The 14,262-nt window shown below is 49.2% G+C and overlaps 2 protein-coding genes across 2 annotated transcripts; one reads left to right on the top strand and one right to left on the bottom strand.

Moving 5' to 3' along the window:
• Positions 1–174: 174 nt before the first annotated feature.
• MRPS11 (mitochondrial ribosomal protein S11) lies at positions 175–8,709 on the bottom strand. Its single transcript, XM_030576693.1, has 6 exons — positions 8,585–8,709; positions 6,060–6,182; positions 5,689–5,787; positions 3,574–3,703; positions 1,034–1,099; positions 175–528 (listed from the first exon to the last, which is right to left on the bottom strand). The coding sequence occupies exons 1-6, from the start codon at positions 8,635–8,637 to the stop codon at positions 421–423; spliced, it is 579 nt and encodes a 192-aa protein (XP_030432553.1). The 5' UTR covers positions 8,638–8,709; the 3' UTR covers positions 175–420.
• Positions 8,710–8,772: 63 nt separating this feature from the next.
• MRPL46 (mitochondrial ribosomal protein L46) lies at positions 8,773–13,888 on the top strand. The gene is made up of 4 exons (XM_030576692.1): positions 8,773–8,994; positions 10,090–10,282; positions 12,033–12,206; positions 13,444–13,888. Exons 1-4 carry the CDS (start codon positions 8,803–8,805, stop codon positions 13,692–13,694), a joined length of 810 nt encoding a protein of 269 aa, XP_030432552.1. The 5' UTR covers positions 8,773–8,802; the 3' UTR covers positions 13,695–13,888.
• The last annotated feature ends 374 nt before the right edge of the window (positions 13,889–14,262 follow it).

Raw genomic sequence — 14,262 nt, 5'->3', positions numbered from 1 at the left:
TGGATAAAAGGGAGATGAGAAAAATCTGCCATTCATTGCAAAAGGGACCCTTCCTAATGACAAGAGTAACAGTACCTGGATTTGTCAAAAGCCACATACAGTAGCAGTGACAGGAGGAAAGCAGCAGTTGACAGAAGAATAATCCAAAATGCTTCCAGGAAGCCAGTACACATGGCCATCACAAAGACTAAAACATTTTAATTTATTAACTTTACAGACGAGGCTTCCTACTCAGAAAGTAAATACAGGCTTGCTTCAATCACTCAGCTAAAGACCAGGGTTGTGTCCATTCTCTAAGTTTCTCCTAGGAAAGGCTTCCAAGGAACACATCCTGCCAAGATCCATCAAAGGCAAAATTCAAAACCAGTTCACAGTGCACCAAACTGATACTGTACACAGTGTCTTCCTTCCACTCCCCTCTCAGAGTCTTCGTGCCTTCCGAGGACGGCAGCCATTGTGTGGAATTGGGGTATTGTCTGTGATGGAGATGACCTCCAAACCCCCCATGGTCAACCCCTTGATGGCAGACTGAAAGAGCAAGAGAGTGGACATTAGACTGCATGCTGCACCATTGCACAATCAGCACAGACTGGCAGAAAAGTGAAGGAGATCTTTGAGAAGGCAGCTGGAACAGGGCAATCAACATCTCTTTGCAATAGACTTAATCAGGAAGCCCTATTTGGTCCATTCCTCCTGGCTAGGGCAGGATTGTTTCTTACAATGTATTCTCCATTGATTTGCTACTCTAGCTTGAAGTGATGTAAGCAATTTGGCTTTCACTCAGTCCCTTACACAAAATTATTCTCGGATTTCACCAGGAGCACATTTTTTTTTCTTTTTGCAATTAAGGTTTTGGGGTGACAAAACAGTAAATTCCCTGCTGCCCCTCTTGTCCTTCATGTCAATTTCAGAAAAGCAAGTTAACAGGCATCATAATGCCATAGGCCTAAATAAAAAACCCTGCAGCCCTCGGAGAAAGGAACAAATAGATGAGGGCTCATGATGCCAGTGAAGAGGAATCTTAGGCACTTACCATACGCCCAGGGCCCAGACCTTTCACCACCACTCGCACATGGGACACACCTTTCCCGCAGGCTTTCTGTGGGGAGAAAAGTGCTTTCAGTGATGAGGGGCAGGCAGGTCAAAAGGTATCTATCGCTGCTAGTACCAATCTCTCTGGATTAATCCCTTTCATCCACTATCACAAGCATCTTCAGACAGAAAGGAAGAGAGAATCAAGGATGGTTCCAGGGAGATAAACATGGAGATCATATGGACAAAGCCAGGGATTTGGGGAAGGATAGGAAATGCACAGCCAGGGACACATTCAACATAACATTATGTACGAAGAAGAAAGGGGAGCTGAGAAGGGAAGCTGTCTTGGGTCATGAGTTGAGGCAGCAGACGATGTGTCCTTTTAAGGCTGGTAGGTGACCAAATTAGGGAGGGCCTAAAAAAATTTCAAATCAACAAATCTTACCAGTTTCTCCTAATGTGGCACAGCACTGCCATCTAGTGGAGATCTCTAATCCTCCCTGAGGGTGCAGGTTAAAAATTGCCGGGAGGTATGTTTATACTTAAAATGATACAGCCCCAGAACTTCAGGGCTTGTCTACACTTAAAACACTGCAGTTGCACTGAAGCACTTCAGTGAAGACACTATCTACACCAACAGGAGGGCTCCACCTCCTCAGGATGTTAGGTTAATTTAACTGCATTGTTCAGGGGTGTGGATTTTTCACACTCCTCAGTGATGTAGTTTTACTGACTTAATTTCCTAGTGTAGACCAGGCCTGACAGGAGGGGTTCTTCCACTGGTGTAGGTAACCTACCTCCCCGAGAGGCAGAAACTGGATTGACGGAAGAATTCTTCTGACAACTAGCACCCATTTACATCGGGGGTTCAAACGGCATACCTACATCTCTTGGGTGGGGATTTTTCACACTTGAGAACTATGCCAATGTAAATTCCCAGTATAGACCAGGCCTCAGGATACAGGGATAGAGGCTAATTTCTGACACTGGCTATTTGTGAGTGGTAACAATGCATCACTGCACCTATATTTTAAGAATCCGTCCTTGATGCATGAGATTAGTGCTGGAAATGGTTCTTAATCATCTAAACCAATCACAACACATTGTTCTTCCCACAATGGGAAAGAAAACTCCAGAGGCTAAAGGGTTAACTAGAGTGAGTTCTATCCAGTTCACAATGGGGACACTCTAGGTCAGTGTTTCCAAAACTTGCAACACCGCTTGTGTAGGGAAAGCCCCTGGCAGGCAGGGCCGGTTTGTTTACCTGCTGCGTCCGCAGGTTCGGCCGATCGTGGCTCCCACTGGACGTGGTTCACTGCTCCAGGCCAACGGGAGCTGCTGGAAGCGGTGCTGGTGGAGGGACGTACTGGTCACCGCTTCCTGCAGCTCCCATTGGCCTGGAGCAGCGAACCACAGCCAGTGGGAGCCACGATCGGCCAAAACAAACCGGCCCGGCCCGCCAAGGGCTTTCCCTACACAAGCGGCATCCCAAGTTTGGGAAACTGCTCTAGGTTTTCATTCTCACTGTGCCTCATTCTGCAGTGCTGGAGTCCAAGACATAGGTAGTCTCATCTTCCCCCACACATCATGCACAAACTTAGGTTCTTTTAGAAACACTTACACTAGACCCACAGGGCCAGATTTTAAACTCTGTGTGCAACTGGTAACTGCATGTGCTCATATTCTCAAAGTCTGACCATGCTCTTTTAGGAATGAAGAGTTGCCAGAATGGCTCAGGTCATTGGTGTGGTATTCTGCCTCCAACAGCAGCTTATACTGAGACTTCACCAGGCCAACTGTGCAGTGCTGCTCATGGGATATAGCTAAACACAGCAGTTCCTTCCTGCCTCTCACACCTGCTCGGTTTGTTCCTAGATTTCATTTCCCCTTATTTGGCTTTTGAAAATAAATGGTCCATGTTCCAACTGAGACTATCTGAGCAAAAGCTGCTCTCAAGTCAGGGCCACAACTCTGAACAAGGTAACAAGAATTTCTTACCCTTATAAGCTATAACTGAAATGGAAGCTCTGTCTCTCCCAAAGCAGCTGCCATTTTACCAATGAGCGACACTGCTTATAACAGCATCGATATGTGGAAGCGGAGTCACAGCTGAATAAACTGTTTCCATCTGGGCTTAACAGTCAAATGAAATGTGCTGCTTAACACTTAGACCCATAGTTTAAACTACGATGCTGTCCAAACTGGAGCCAAAAAAGGATAGGAAGCAACTTTCATCTCTTCATTATAGGCCACTAAAGCCACCACATGTATATTTAAAGCTCCCATTTCACATACAGTTTATCCAGGCTGAGAAGCTCACCATGCCCCCTCTCAGAGGAAACAATGTGGAAACAGAGTGTACTGCTCAGACACACAAGAACTGGCAGACTTTACTTCTCTCCTCCACCAGAAGATAGAAATGGAAGAAGGAAGCAGAACTTCAGAGCCCATCTGTTGGCAATCACTCCATTGCTAGCACTCCTCCTCTGACCTCAGCCAGATTAGCCTCAACAAGCAGATTGATCAGACCAGACTCACTGCTGCTGCTGCGATGCCTGCAGTCTGTGCTGCAATGGCAGTGGCCTTCTTGGCATTTCTGAATCCTTCTGTGCCACAGGACGTACGGGCAAATGGCAAGTTCTCAGGACTGATGACCTGGATGTGGGTGCTGGGGATGAGAAAAAGGAGGGTAAGAAGCCATAAGAAAGTAATTCTCCCATCTTTTCTTGCTCTGATTATCTTCCAGGCCGTCCAGAGGGCGCCCCCGCCGCCCCATACCTCAACACTACTGCACTTTAGGCCAGTGGTTCTCAACCAAGGGTATGCAGAGGTCTTCCAGGGGGTATATCAACTCATCTAGATATTTGCCTAGTTTTACAACAGGCTATATAAAAAGCAGTAGCGAAGTCAGTACAAACTAAAATTTTATACAGACAATGACTTGTTTATACTGGTCTATAGACTATACGCTGAAATGTAAGTACAATATTTATATTCTAATTAATTTATTTTATAATTATATGGTGAAAATGAGAAAGTCAGCAATTTTTCAGTAATAGTGTTTTGTGATGCTTTTGTATTTTTATGCCTAAGTGTGAGAGCAAGTAGTTTTTAAGTGAGATGAAACTTGGGGGTACACAAGACAAATCAGACTCCTGAAAAGGGTAAGTTGTCTGTAAAGGTTGAGAGCCACTGCTCTAGGCAATGGTAGAAAGCTCCGCAGCAGCCCTGGTTTGTCTTAAGGGTCATGCTAGAGTGGCAGAAAAGAGTACTGGGAGAGTACTGTCTTTTGAGGTAATATACTCCTGCTAGAAATTGTTCAGATGGGGTTTCACCTTTCCAGACCCACTTTCCCACTACATGAGTAGGATTCACCACCTCTGCTTATTTTAAAAACATATAGAACACCTTTTTTAAGCTTCAGAGCGCTTTACAGAATTATAAATTATGTCTCATTAGGGGTCACCACTGAAATGCAGCCACCTCTGGTGAACAACATGGCAGCTGTTCAACAGCTATACATAGTGAAGAGCTGCCAAAATCTTAACAACCGGTTCCCTCCCTCCTCCTGCTCGGCTGGAGCTGGGCCATGCCGCCACCGTGCAGCGCCTGAAGCACAGGTCAGACTGAGCTCGCAGCCCCTCCTGCTTCCCGCGAATCAGCTGTTCATTCGGGAAGCCTGGGAAGGCTGAGAAGCAAGCGGCAGCTTCATGCTCAGGCCCAGGGAGGCAGAGCGGAGGTGAGCTGGGGCAGGAAGTGGTTTCTCCCCTGCGCTGCCTCCCCCCCTCCAGTTACCTGCTGCAGCACGGGCGGCCCCCCTGCCTCAGCTCACCTCCACTCCGTCTCCACCTCCCTGGGCCTGAGCACCACACCGCTTCTCCGCCCTCCCAGGCTTCCCATGCAAACAACTGATTCACAGGAAGCAAGGGGGAGGGGGAGAAGTGAGGCGGAGCGTTCAGGGGAGGCAACGGAGGTAAAGGTGAGCTGGGGCTGAAGGGTGGGGAGCTGCAGCACCCACAGGGGTTGGCACCACTTTTGGATAATGTGCTCAGGGGGAGCGGCTTTTCCCCCTGCTTCCCGCCCCCGCCCCCAACTACGCTCCTGGGTCACTTCAACTTACTGGCTGTTAAATGTAGAAGCCCTTTTAGAACCAGTTGTTCCACACAGGACAACCAGTTCTAAAAGGGCTTCTAAATTTAACAGCCGTTTCCCGCGAACCAGTGCAAACCGGCTCCAGCTCACCTCTGGCTGTACAGCAATATTGCAACAATGTAAGACAGGAAATGAAAAGATTCCTGTACCCTCTTAAAACTGCCTGTGGAATTTAGGGGGGACAAGATGTAATTACCCATACTGGAGTTTGGTCAAAATATGCACTCAACAGCCTTGCTCTTGTGAAAGGCGCTATGGTCTTGCATTTCCCATTACAGATGGCACCTCCAGCACGGCACTGATGTACTGCTTCAGTACTGACTCATAAGAAAGACTGCAGCCTCCTGAGTAGCCAACACTACTTCCCTGACTTTTCCATAGAGGCCTCCCATCTACCCAAGATCAGGGCCCAGTTGCTTAGCTTGTGTGTTCTCAGCATAAAGCAGTACTGCTGCAGGCCCTTTTACATGGGACCTGTACACCAAGAAGTCTGTGTCTTACTTGTTGTACGTAGCTTTGATGTGAGCTATTGGGATATCTTCATATTTTTTTCCACCCCAAGTTAAGGAACTTCCTTGTCCTGGTACAGGGGGAAAAAGGCTGAAAAGTAAAATAAGAGGAATCAAATACTTGCAATATCACTAACACGCAATGGTAATTTTTAATACAGTTTTGGAATTTGGGAAAAAAGTGGATCAAATGCTGCCAAACTAAGCTCAGAACTTCTTATATGAACTGTGCTTGTGATTGTTTCAAGTCACTTGTTTTTCTTACTTTCCTGAAAGATGCTTGAGGTGATTTACCCCCTGATGAGAGACAAATGAAGAGACTTTACACCACAGCTTGGTTTGGAGCCATACAGGATGCCTCACCTGAAGTCACTCTTGCTTTGGTTTGTTGTCACCTCAGATGCAACACTTTCTGTATTCTCCATTTGTTCCTGCAACCTTTGGGAACCTGTGTGTATGCCACGACGCAAGACAACATTGTAACCACTAGGTAAAAGAAGTGGGAGAAATAGATTAGGATTTCACAGCTACACAATGGTCTTTTACATTATCTTTTGCCACCCTCACATAAGACCTCATATAGTATATTTTCGCACAGGAAACAACTAAAGCTATTTGCTGACTGCAGGACTAACTCAAGCAGTCATCATCACCCTCAGGGTTCCACAGTCACGTTGAGGAATCAAATAGTAACCACCCCAGGAACATCACTTTTTCAAAGGGATGTTGTCAGGCCTGCACATTCCAGTTTTTTATCAAAACAAACAGTTGGGCAAAATTGAGGAGTGTTTTCACAATAAAAATAAACTCAGACAGCATGCCAGCAGCACACAAGAAACAGAAATGGAAAGGGACTTGGCTAAGTTCACTGGCCAGGATCTAGGGAGGCGCAAAAGCAAATACTGAAATAAGTACTGAAGTATTTTGTATAATCCTTTTAGTAGCACAGAAGAGGGGATTTTAGGTGGCTGTCTAATTTCATTTGTATCTTGACAACATCCATTGTGAAGAGACACTTAACTGGGAGCAAGTTTGAAAATAAGACTGTTCATCAATAAAACAGTAGCCTTACCCAATCATTTCCTGCCAAGCCTATGTGATACCCTAACAGCCTGTACCTCAAGCCCTGGATTTCTCTATTGTGCCTAGATCCTGCACGAGGTCATCGGCTGACATGGAAACAGCAGCAACAACATCACAGTATGACCTTGTTACAGGTAGAGCTGGGAAGGAGGGCGCCTGTTAAACACATGTAGCTTTAATAATTTGTGTAGGGTAGAACTAGCTAATCTCTTTCTACCCAGCAGAGCCCTTCCTGTGTGTATCAACCAGAGCTGCTGACTTCAGTAGCTACATAGGTTTCATTAGTTGAAGAGTAAGCAGGTTTCTATTGCACCTCATGCTCTGTCAATACAAGAGTGAACTGAGCTGTAATGACAGGACCAAAAGGCTGTATATAGGAGCAGAACATGAAGACTGTGTGATTGCACAGGTATCCCTGGGGAAGAGAATCTTTATTACTGAGCACCATACCCAACAAGAGGGAGACTAGCCTGAGTTTGCAGGGCTGATAGCAAAACAAATGTTTTTATTTGCGCTCTGAGCAATCCGGCTCTGGAACCAAGAAAGATGAGAACAGCAAACGAGCCCCACAGCACACGTTTAGCAGAGTCACTGCTTGGAGCAGAGACATTTTGAATCCAAAATATAACCCAACGCGAAGTGCAGCTGCTGTTGTGGTTAGCTCAGAACTGGAACCCCAGCACCCTGGCCACCTACGTCCCGCAGCTGCCAACACCTGGCCACCCGGCTCCCCCCTTCCCACCGTAATACCCAATGCCCGGGCCGCTCACTCCCCACTTCCCCTCTGCAACTCCCAGGCTGCCCACTCGCCATCCCCACCAGCGCAATTCCCAAGGCCCTGGCCGCCCGCTGCTACTCCTCCTCCCGCCCCAATCCCAAGGCCCTGGCCGCCCGTTCCTTCTCCCCCCGCCCCCAATCCCAAGGCCCTGGCCGCCCGTTCCTCCTCCTCCCGCCCCAATCCCAAGGCCCTGGCCGCCCGTTCCTCCTCCCCCCCCCCGCCCCCAATCCCAAGGCCCTGGCCGCCCGTTCCTCCTCCCCCCCCGCCCCCAATCCCAAGGCCCTGGCCGCCCGTTCCTCCTCCCCCCCCCGCCCCCAATCCCAAGGCCCTGGCCGCCCGTTCCTCCTCCCCCCCCGCCCCCAATCCCAAGGCCCTGGCCGCCCGTTCCTCCTCCCCCCCCCGCCCCCAATCCCAAGGCCCTGGCCGCCCGTTCCTCCTCCCCCCCCCGCCCCCAATCCCAAGGCCCTGGCCGCCCGTTCCTCCTCCCCCCCCCCGCCCCCAATCCCAAGGCCCTGGCCGCCCGTTCCTCCTCCCCCCCCCCGCCCCCAATCCCAAGGTCCTGGCCGCCCGTTCCTCCTCCCCCCCCCGCCCCCAATCCCAAGGTCCTGGCCGCCCGTTCCTCCTCCCCCCCCCGCCCCCAATCCCAAGGTCCTGGCCGCCCGTTCCTCCTCCCCCCCCCGCCCCCAATCCCAAGGTCCTGGCCGCCCGTTCCTCCTCCCCCCCCCGCCCCCAATCCCAAGGCCCTGGCCGCCCGTTCCTCCTCCTCCCCCCGCCCTCAATCCCAAGGCCCTGGCCGCCCGTTCCTCCTCCCCCCCGCCCCCAATCCCAAGGCCCTGGCCGCCCGTTCCTTCTCCCCCCGCCCCCAATCCCAAGGCCCTGGCAGCCCGTTCCGCCTCCCACCCTCCCCAAGGCCCTGGCCGCCCGCTCCGCCTCCCCAAGGCCCTGGCCGCCCGTCCCTCCCCAACATGCTCCCCCACGTCGCTCACAGAGCCGCGCCCTGGCCGCTCCCCCTATCTCCTCCAGTTACCCCAATCCGGCTCCTAAGAACCGCTGCCAGGCAACCACCAGCACCCGGGTCATGGCCCTTCCCCGCTGCCGTCCGACCCGCCCCAGAGCTAGGAGCCACTGGCCCAGCCCGCCAGGAGAGGGGAAAGGTCAGCGTGGTGCACTGTGGCCTATGGGAGGAAAGATGGCGGCGCCCAGATGGCTCGGCGGCGCGGTGCATTGTGGTCTCGGGGACAGAAGATGGCGGCCCCCATGCAGCGGACATTGTGCGGTGGCGCGGTGCGATGGAGGTGGGCGCTTGGCCCTCGTTGGATGTCTGCCTCGGCCGCGCCCCGGTGGCGGCTCATGGGTGCGCTGTGTCTGCAGAGGCTGCCTAGCATCACGCAGGCCCTGAGCCCGGAGCAGGAGGAGATGGCGCAGCTGGTGCAGCAGGTAGCGGGGTTGGGGGGAGGTGACCCTCCCGGGGCAGGGAGCAGGAAAACACTGGGGGTACTTGGGGCTGGGGTACGCAGGGAGCACGTGCTGGATCCTGCAGTGCCTATCGGAGCCGCTCCCACCCCCGGGCAGCCCCCCGCACTGAAGCTGGTCCAGAGCCGCGTTGGCCACATGCTGTGTTTCCCCCAGAGGGGGTTGCTGCCTCCCCTTTTGTCAAGCTGAAGAGTATCAGAGCTGAGGAAAAGCAGCTTGTTGTGCCTCTGCGCTGTGACCCACCTGGAGAGGTCCCCCATCTAAAATGCAAATAGCTTGTAAAGCACAAAGTTAAAACCCAGGTGAAAATGACCCTTTGATAACTGTACCGGGGCAGGACACAGGCTGTGCCCCAGGAGCTTATGCACTTCGATGCAGAGTGACTGGGTGGCGTTCCATGGGCTGTGATGTGCACCCTAGATGATCAATCAGGTGTCCCCTTCTTGCTTTAAGCACTAGCCCTATGACTCTGCTTCCATGAGGAGTGTTCTAGTGTATGGATGTTGTGGGGAGTGGCACACTAGGGGTGTCCTTTCAGTCATGCGCTCCATGCCCCCGCATGTGCTAGTGGGCAATGGAATTCCACAAGTGGTGGAGTGACTTGTTGGAAAGAGGCCACTCCCTTCTGAGACAGTAATGACTCCAATGCCTGGCTGTAGTTCTGAAAGATGATCTCTGCTGGATGTCACATGGAGGCCATGTTACTGTGAAACCCTCAATTTTTGCATTTCCCGATTTATGTGCATTTAGATTCCAGACTATAATGTGCTAACATATTTTTTGTAGTGAGCATATAGCTGTATTTACAGTGGGTTAGCATCTCCTTATGTCTTCAGTATTGGATGTGTTCTCTGCACAGTGTAACTTTAACCTCCTGGGGTAGAGCTTATGCTCTGGGCAGAGAAGTTATTCTCCAGCACAAAGAAATCAGCACAAGCCCTATTTGTGGCAAAAAAAATTGCTTTATTCTCTCTGTGCGACCTAGGATAACAGTGCTGGTAACTGTGACCCATAGTGAGGCTGCTGATACTTGACAATTCTCTATGATGTCCTTTCCAGATAGAGGTGGAGAAAAGCATCTTTTCAGACTATGAGCTCCGTCACTTGGCAGAAGAGGAGCAGCTAAAGAAGAGGAAAGACCATACACATGTTGAGGAAGCGGACTCTGGGCAAGCTATTGTGTTGGCCCAAGACCTGGAGGATGCCTGGGAACAGAAATTCCAGCGGTTCAAAGCTGGCCCACGAATAACAGGTTCTGAGCCAAGTTCTCTCAGCTGAGCAAGAGAGGGATGGGGCCTCTCTGGTCTATCTGAACATGATTGACTTTGGTACAGTGGAAGTGAGGCAGGGTGCTGAGCCCTCAGGAAGAGGGAGCTTCCATGGGACTCCCATGACCCCTTTCAGCTATTGTAGGATGAGTTATCCAGTCTGTGAAAATAGCCCTCTCAAAGGTTCTGTGAGAAAAGTATGGAGGCTGGTTATTCTGTCCTTATCAGAAAAATCATGACCAGACTGACTCCCAGTTGTAGTTCACAAGAGCACACGATACTAGTGTTGTAATTATGTAGGTCCTACATAAACGTTGACTCTTAGTTATTAGGCACTAAGTTGAACTAGAGACTTAAACTACTTGTTTTAAATGGTCTTTTTTAAAAGAAGAGCATTTCAAGTGCAATCCTGCTTTCGCTTTTATGAGACATGACTGAAAATCAATGGATTCCATCCAGATCCCTAGGTGACACCTATTCTGTTGTATATAGGTTCTTGTACTTTGCTCAACACCATAGTATCTGAGTGCCTTCCAGTAGTGTATTAAGTAACATGACTAATGTCTATCATATGCTGTTTGTTCTCTCATCATCTCCCCAGCGGGTGAAGCATGTGTGGTGGAGTGTTTTGAGAACATAAGAACAGCCATTCTGGGTCAAAACAACGGTTGTTCTAATCCAGTGTCCTGTCTTCTGACAATGACCAGTTCCAGATGCATCAGAGAGAATGAACAGAACAGTGCAATTTTGAGTGTGCTATACCCTTTTGGGTAGTCCCAGCCAATGGCAACTGGAGGTTTAGGGGTACCCGGAGCATTGCAGATAGCCATTGATGGACCTGTCCTTCGTGAATTTATCTAATTTTTTTTAACCCCATTATACTTTTGGCGTTCACAACATCTCATGGCAATGGGTTCCATAGGTTGACTGTGCATTGTGTGAAGAAGTGCTTCCTTTATTATTATTATTATTATTATTATTATTATTTTAAACCTGCTGCCTATTAATTTTTTCCAGTCACCTTCTAGTCCTTGTGTTATGTGAAGGGGTAAATAACACTTCCTTATTCACTTTCCCTACACCATTCGTGATTTTATAAACCTCTATCATATCCTCCCTTATCTATCTCTTTTCTAAGATGAACAGTCCAAATCTTTTTAATTTCTGCTTGTATGGAAGCTACCATACCCCTAATCATTTTTGTTGCTCTTCTGTATACCATTTTCATTACTAATATCTCTTTTTAGGTGACCAGAACTGAATGGAGTATTCAAGGTCTAGATATACCATGGGTTTATATAGTCGCATTATGATATTTTCTGTTTTAGCTATCTCTTTCTTAATGGTTCCTAACGCACTGCTAACTTTTTTAACTGCCACTGCATATTGAGCAGATGTCTTGTTTTGGTGGTAGTTTTTTTTTTTTTTTTTTTAAATAAATATACCTTTTACTATGGGCCTATGTTAGAAAAGGCAATGTCAAAGAAATGTGCCTTGCACTTGGAGTGGAAAGCAGCTAGGTTTGTGATGTTTCTTATTTCTTGAGGGAGTTTATTCCACTCTCCCAAGAAATAAGAAGCATTTGTATCTAGAAGCATCACTCGGAATTGTTCTGTGTGTCCTTGTTGTCAGGGTCTGAGCGAGAGGAAGGCTTGGGCTCTGAAGAGCTAGGTACTGGATGACGCCATCCCGCTTGGAGACTTTCTGTCTCTAGAATCTGTTCTCTCTTGGCAGATGCTGATAAGCGCAATGACCGGACATCTTTGAACAGGAAGCTGGATCGGAATCTGATGCTTCTGGTCAAAGAGAAAGTTGGCAACCAAGAGTTGTGGCTCCTGCCTCAAGCAGAGTGGCAGGCTGGAGAGACGTTGCGAAGCACTGCAGAGAGAGCCTTGGCTACTGTCTCAGGTAAGTCATCTGCTGTGCAGCTGCTGCCACCCCTTCCTGTCCCCATTTCTTTCTCTTGTGTATTATCTGCTCATACTAGCAGAGCCCCATTATACTCCATTAGGATTGGCTAGAGAAAGGACATGTAGCAGCAGAGGGGGTGAGTTGCACCCAATGGGGTCTCTGAGGAGAGTTGTGTCTGAGTAAAGTTGATGGGAAGCCCAAGGTATTGCCCATTTCAGGGGGAGTTGCTTTACGTTCCAACTCAACTGCTAGTGTACTGACTGTCTACAGGGGGCACTAGGTGCCCAATCCTATGTCTATTCTTATGGCGGCATGGAGAGTACAGGTACCACACATGCAGCTGCCGTGAAAAGTAGGCTGTGTCCACACTTATCGCTGCAATAAGTAGCTAGGCACCGCAGAGAGAGACTTTGGCAGCAGGGATGCAGAGGAACACTGCAGCTGTTAAAAAATAGCAGCGTAGACAGGGAGGTGCTGCCTATTATGTAGAGAGCCTATGTAGGGTGTGTACCTGAGGAGTTCAGGCATGTAGGGCACTCTACTCATCCAAGCCATGCCTCACCATCTACCCTGCCATTTATACCCTTGCAAGGAAGGTAGGGGTGTGTGTGTGTGTGCGCGCGCATACTCTGCACACCACCATAAGTGTAGACATACTCTAAGAGTAAGACTTTGTTGTTGTTGGTAACTGCAGCGAGCTGGCCCAATGATTTCTTCAATGTGGCTTTAGGGTCTGCAATGTTTCAACCCCAGGGACTGGCTCCTGACTGGTATCTAGTGCTGTTGTGGGGGAAAGGGCTTCTGTCTCCACCACACACAGCTCATTAGCAGCCTTTCTTGGCATGTAAAGCCTATCCTCAGCAAGGTCACTTGCTTCCCAGCAGGGGAGCACTGTGGAAACAACCCAGTTAGCCTGACAGAGGGTGGGGGGGGTGGCACTTTATGATCCCCAGGACCGCGCTACCTCTGGCCAGTCCTTGCGAGGGGTTATTGGGACTCTTTAAAAAAAAAAAAAAAAAAAAAAAAAAAAAAAAGCCCCTAAGAGGGAGGTGTGGCACAGTGTGAACCTGCGGGAGGAGGTGTTCTTGCTAGAAAGAGAGAACAGAACTGAACCAAAACTAAGCATGTATCCTGTGCTGTTCCACTGTTACCCCTTGGATGCGGCAGCTGCTATCGTGTGACCTGATCTCTTGCTTTGTTTTCTTTCCCCCTCGGGATCCCTGGGACCTCACAGGAAATTGCATCCAGGCCAAATTCCTAGGGAATGCACCATGCGGGCTTTATAAGTACAAGTTCCCCAGGGCCCTCAGGACAGAGGGCAGTGTTGGGGCCAAAATATTCTTCTTCAAAGCCCTCCTCCAGAGCGGTGATCTGCTCCAAGCAGAGAGGAGAGAAGACTATGTGTGGGTCAGCAAGGGGGAGCTGGGGGATTACTTGAAACCGGACTACCTAAAGCAAGTCAACAGATTTTTGATGGACCAGTGAAAGACAGGGCTGTACTCCAAGCAAATGGGGAGTACACAACAAAACAGGTTCAAACAGGTGCACAATGCTTAGCATTGCTTCTGTGTACAGAGAGTGATGTTTGAACCTGAAGAAGGATCCGACCTTCCCCCTTGTTTTCTGTTCCTCTTTTCTAGACCTGTATCAAATAAATATTAAAACCTCTGCTAAGTGAAGAATGTTGTGCTTATGTTGCATCCTCTAATGCCCCTAGGATTCTCCTTTTTCCCTTTCCAGCTATGCCATTCCCTAGGTCTGTGGTACCTCTCTTCACTGGATTCCTGTAGTAGCCTGAAGCTCAAATGGTCTCTCTGAAAAGCTGTACTTTTCCTTTAGCAGCTGTTCCTCAATAAGAGGAGCAGTGAGTGAGCTCCCTTTACTTGCTTAGGTGGGACGAGACACTGTTAGAGGAATAAGAAGGGGATTTACCAATTAGTTGTATTGGGAGACCTGGCAAAGGACCATGTTTAAAGTTCCCCATTTTTAAACTCTGTGTCCACGCCTCTAAGTCCTTCATCTCCTTCTGGGTTATTGTGGCCCCTCTCGGGAG

Source organism: Gopherus evgoodei, chromosome 10 (genome assembly GCF_007399415.2).
Source record: "Gopherus evgoodei ecotype Sinaloan lineage chromosome 10, rGopEvg1_v1.p, whole genome shotgun sequence".
Classification (NCBI taxonomy): domain Eukaryota; kingdom Metazoa; phylum Chordata; order Testudines; family Testudinidae; genus Gopherus; species Gopherus evgoodei.
The sequence above is the reverse complement of the archived record's forward strand: the minus strand, read 5'-3'. Positions and strand labels throughout refer to the sequence as shown.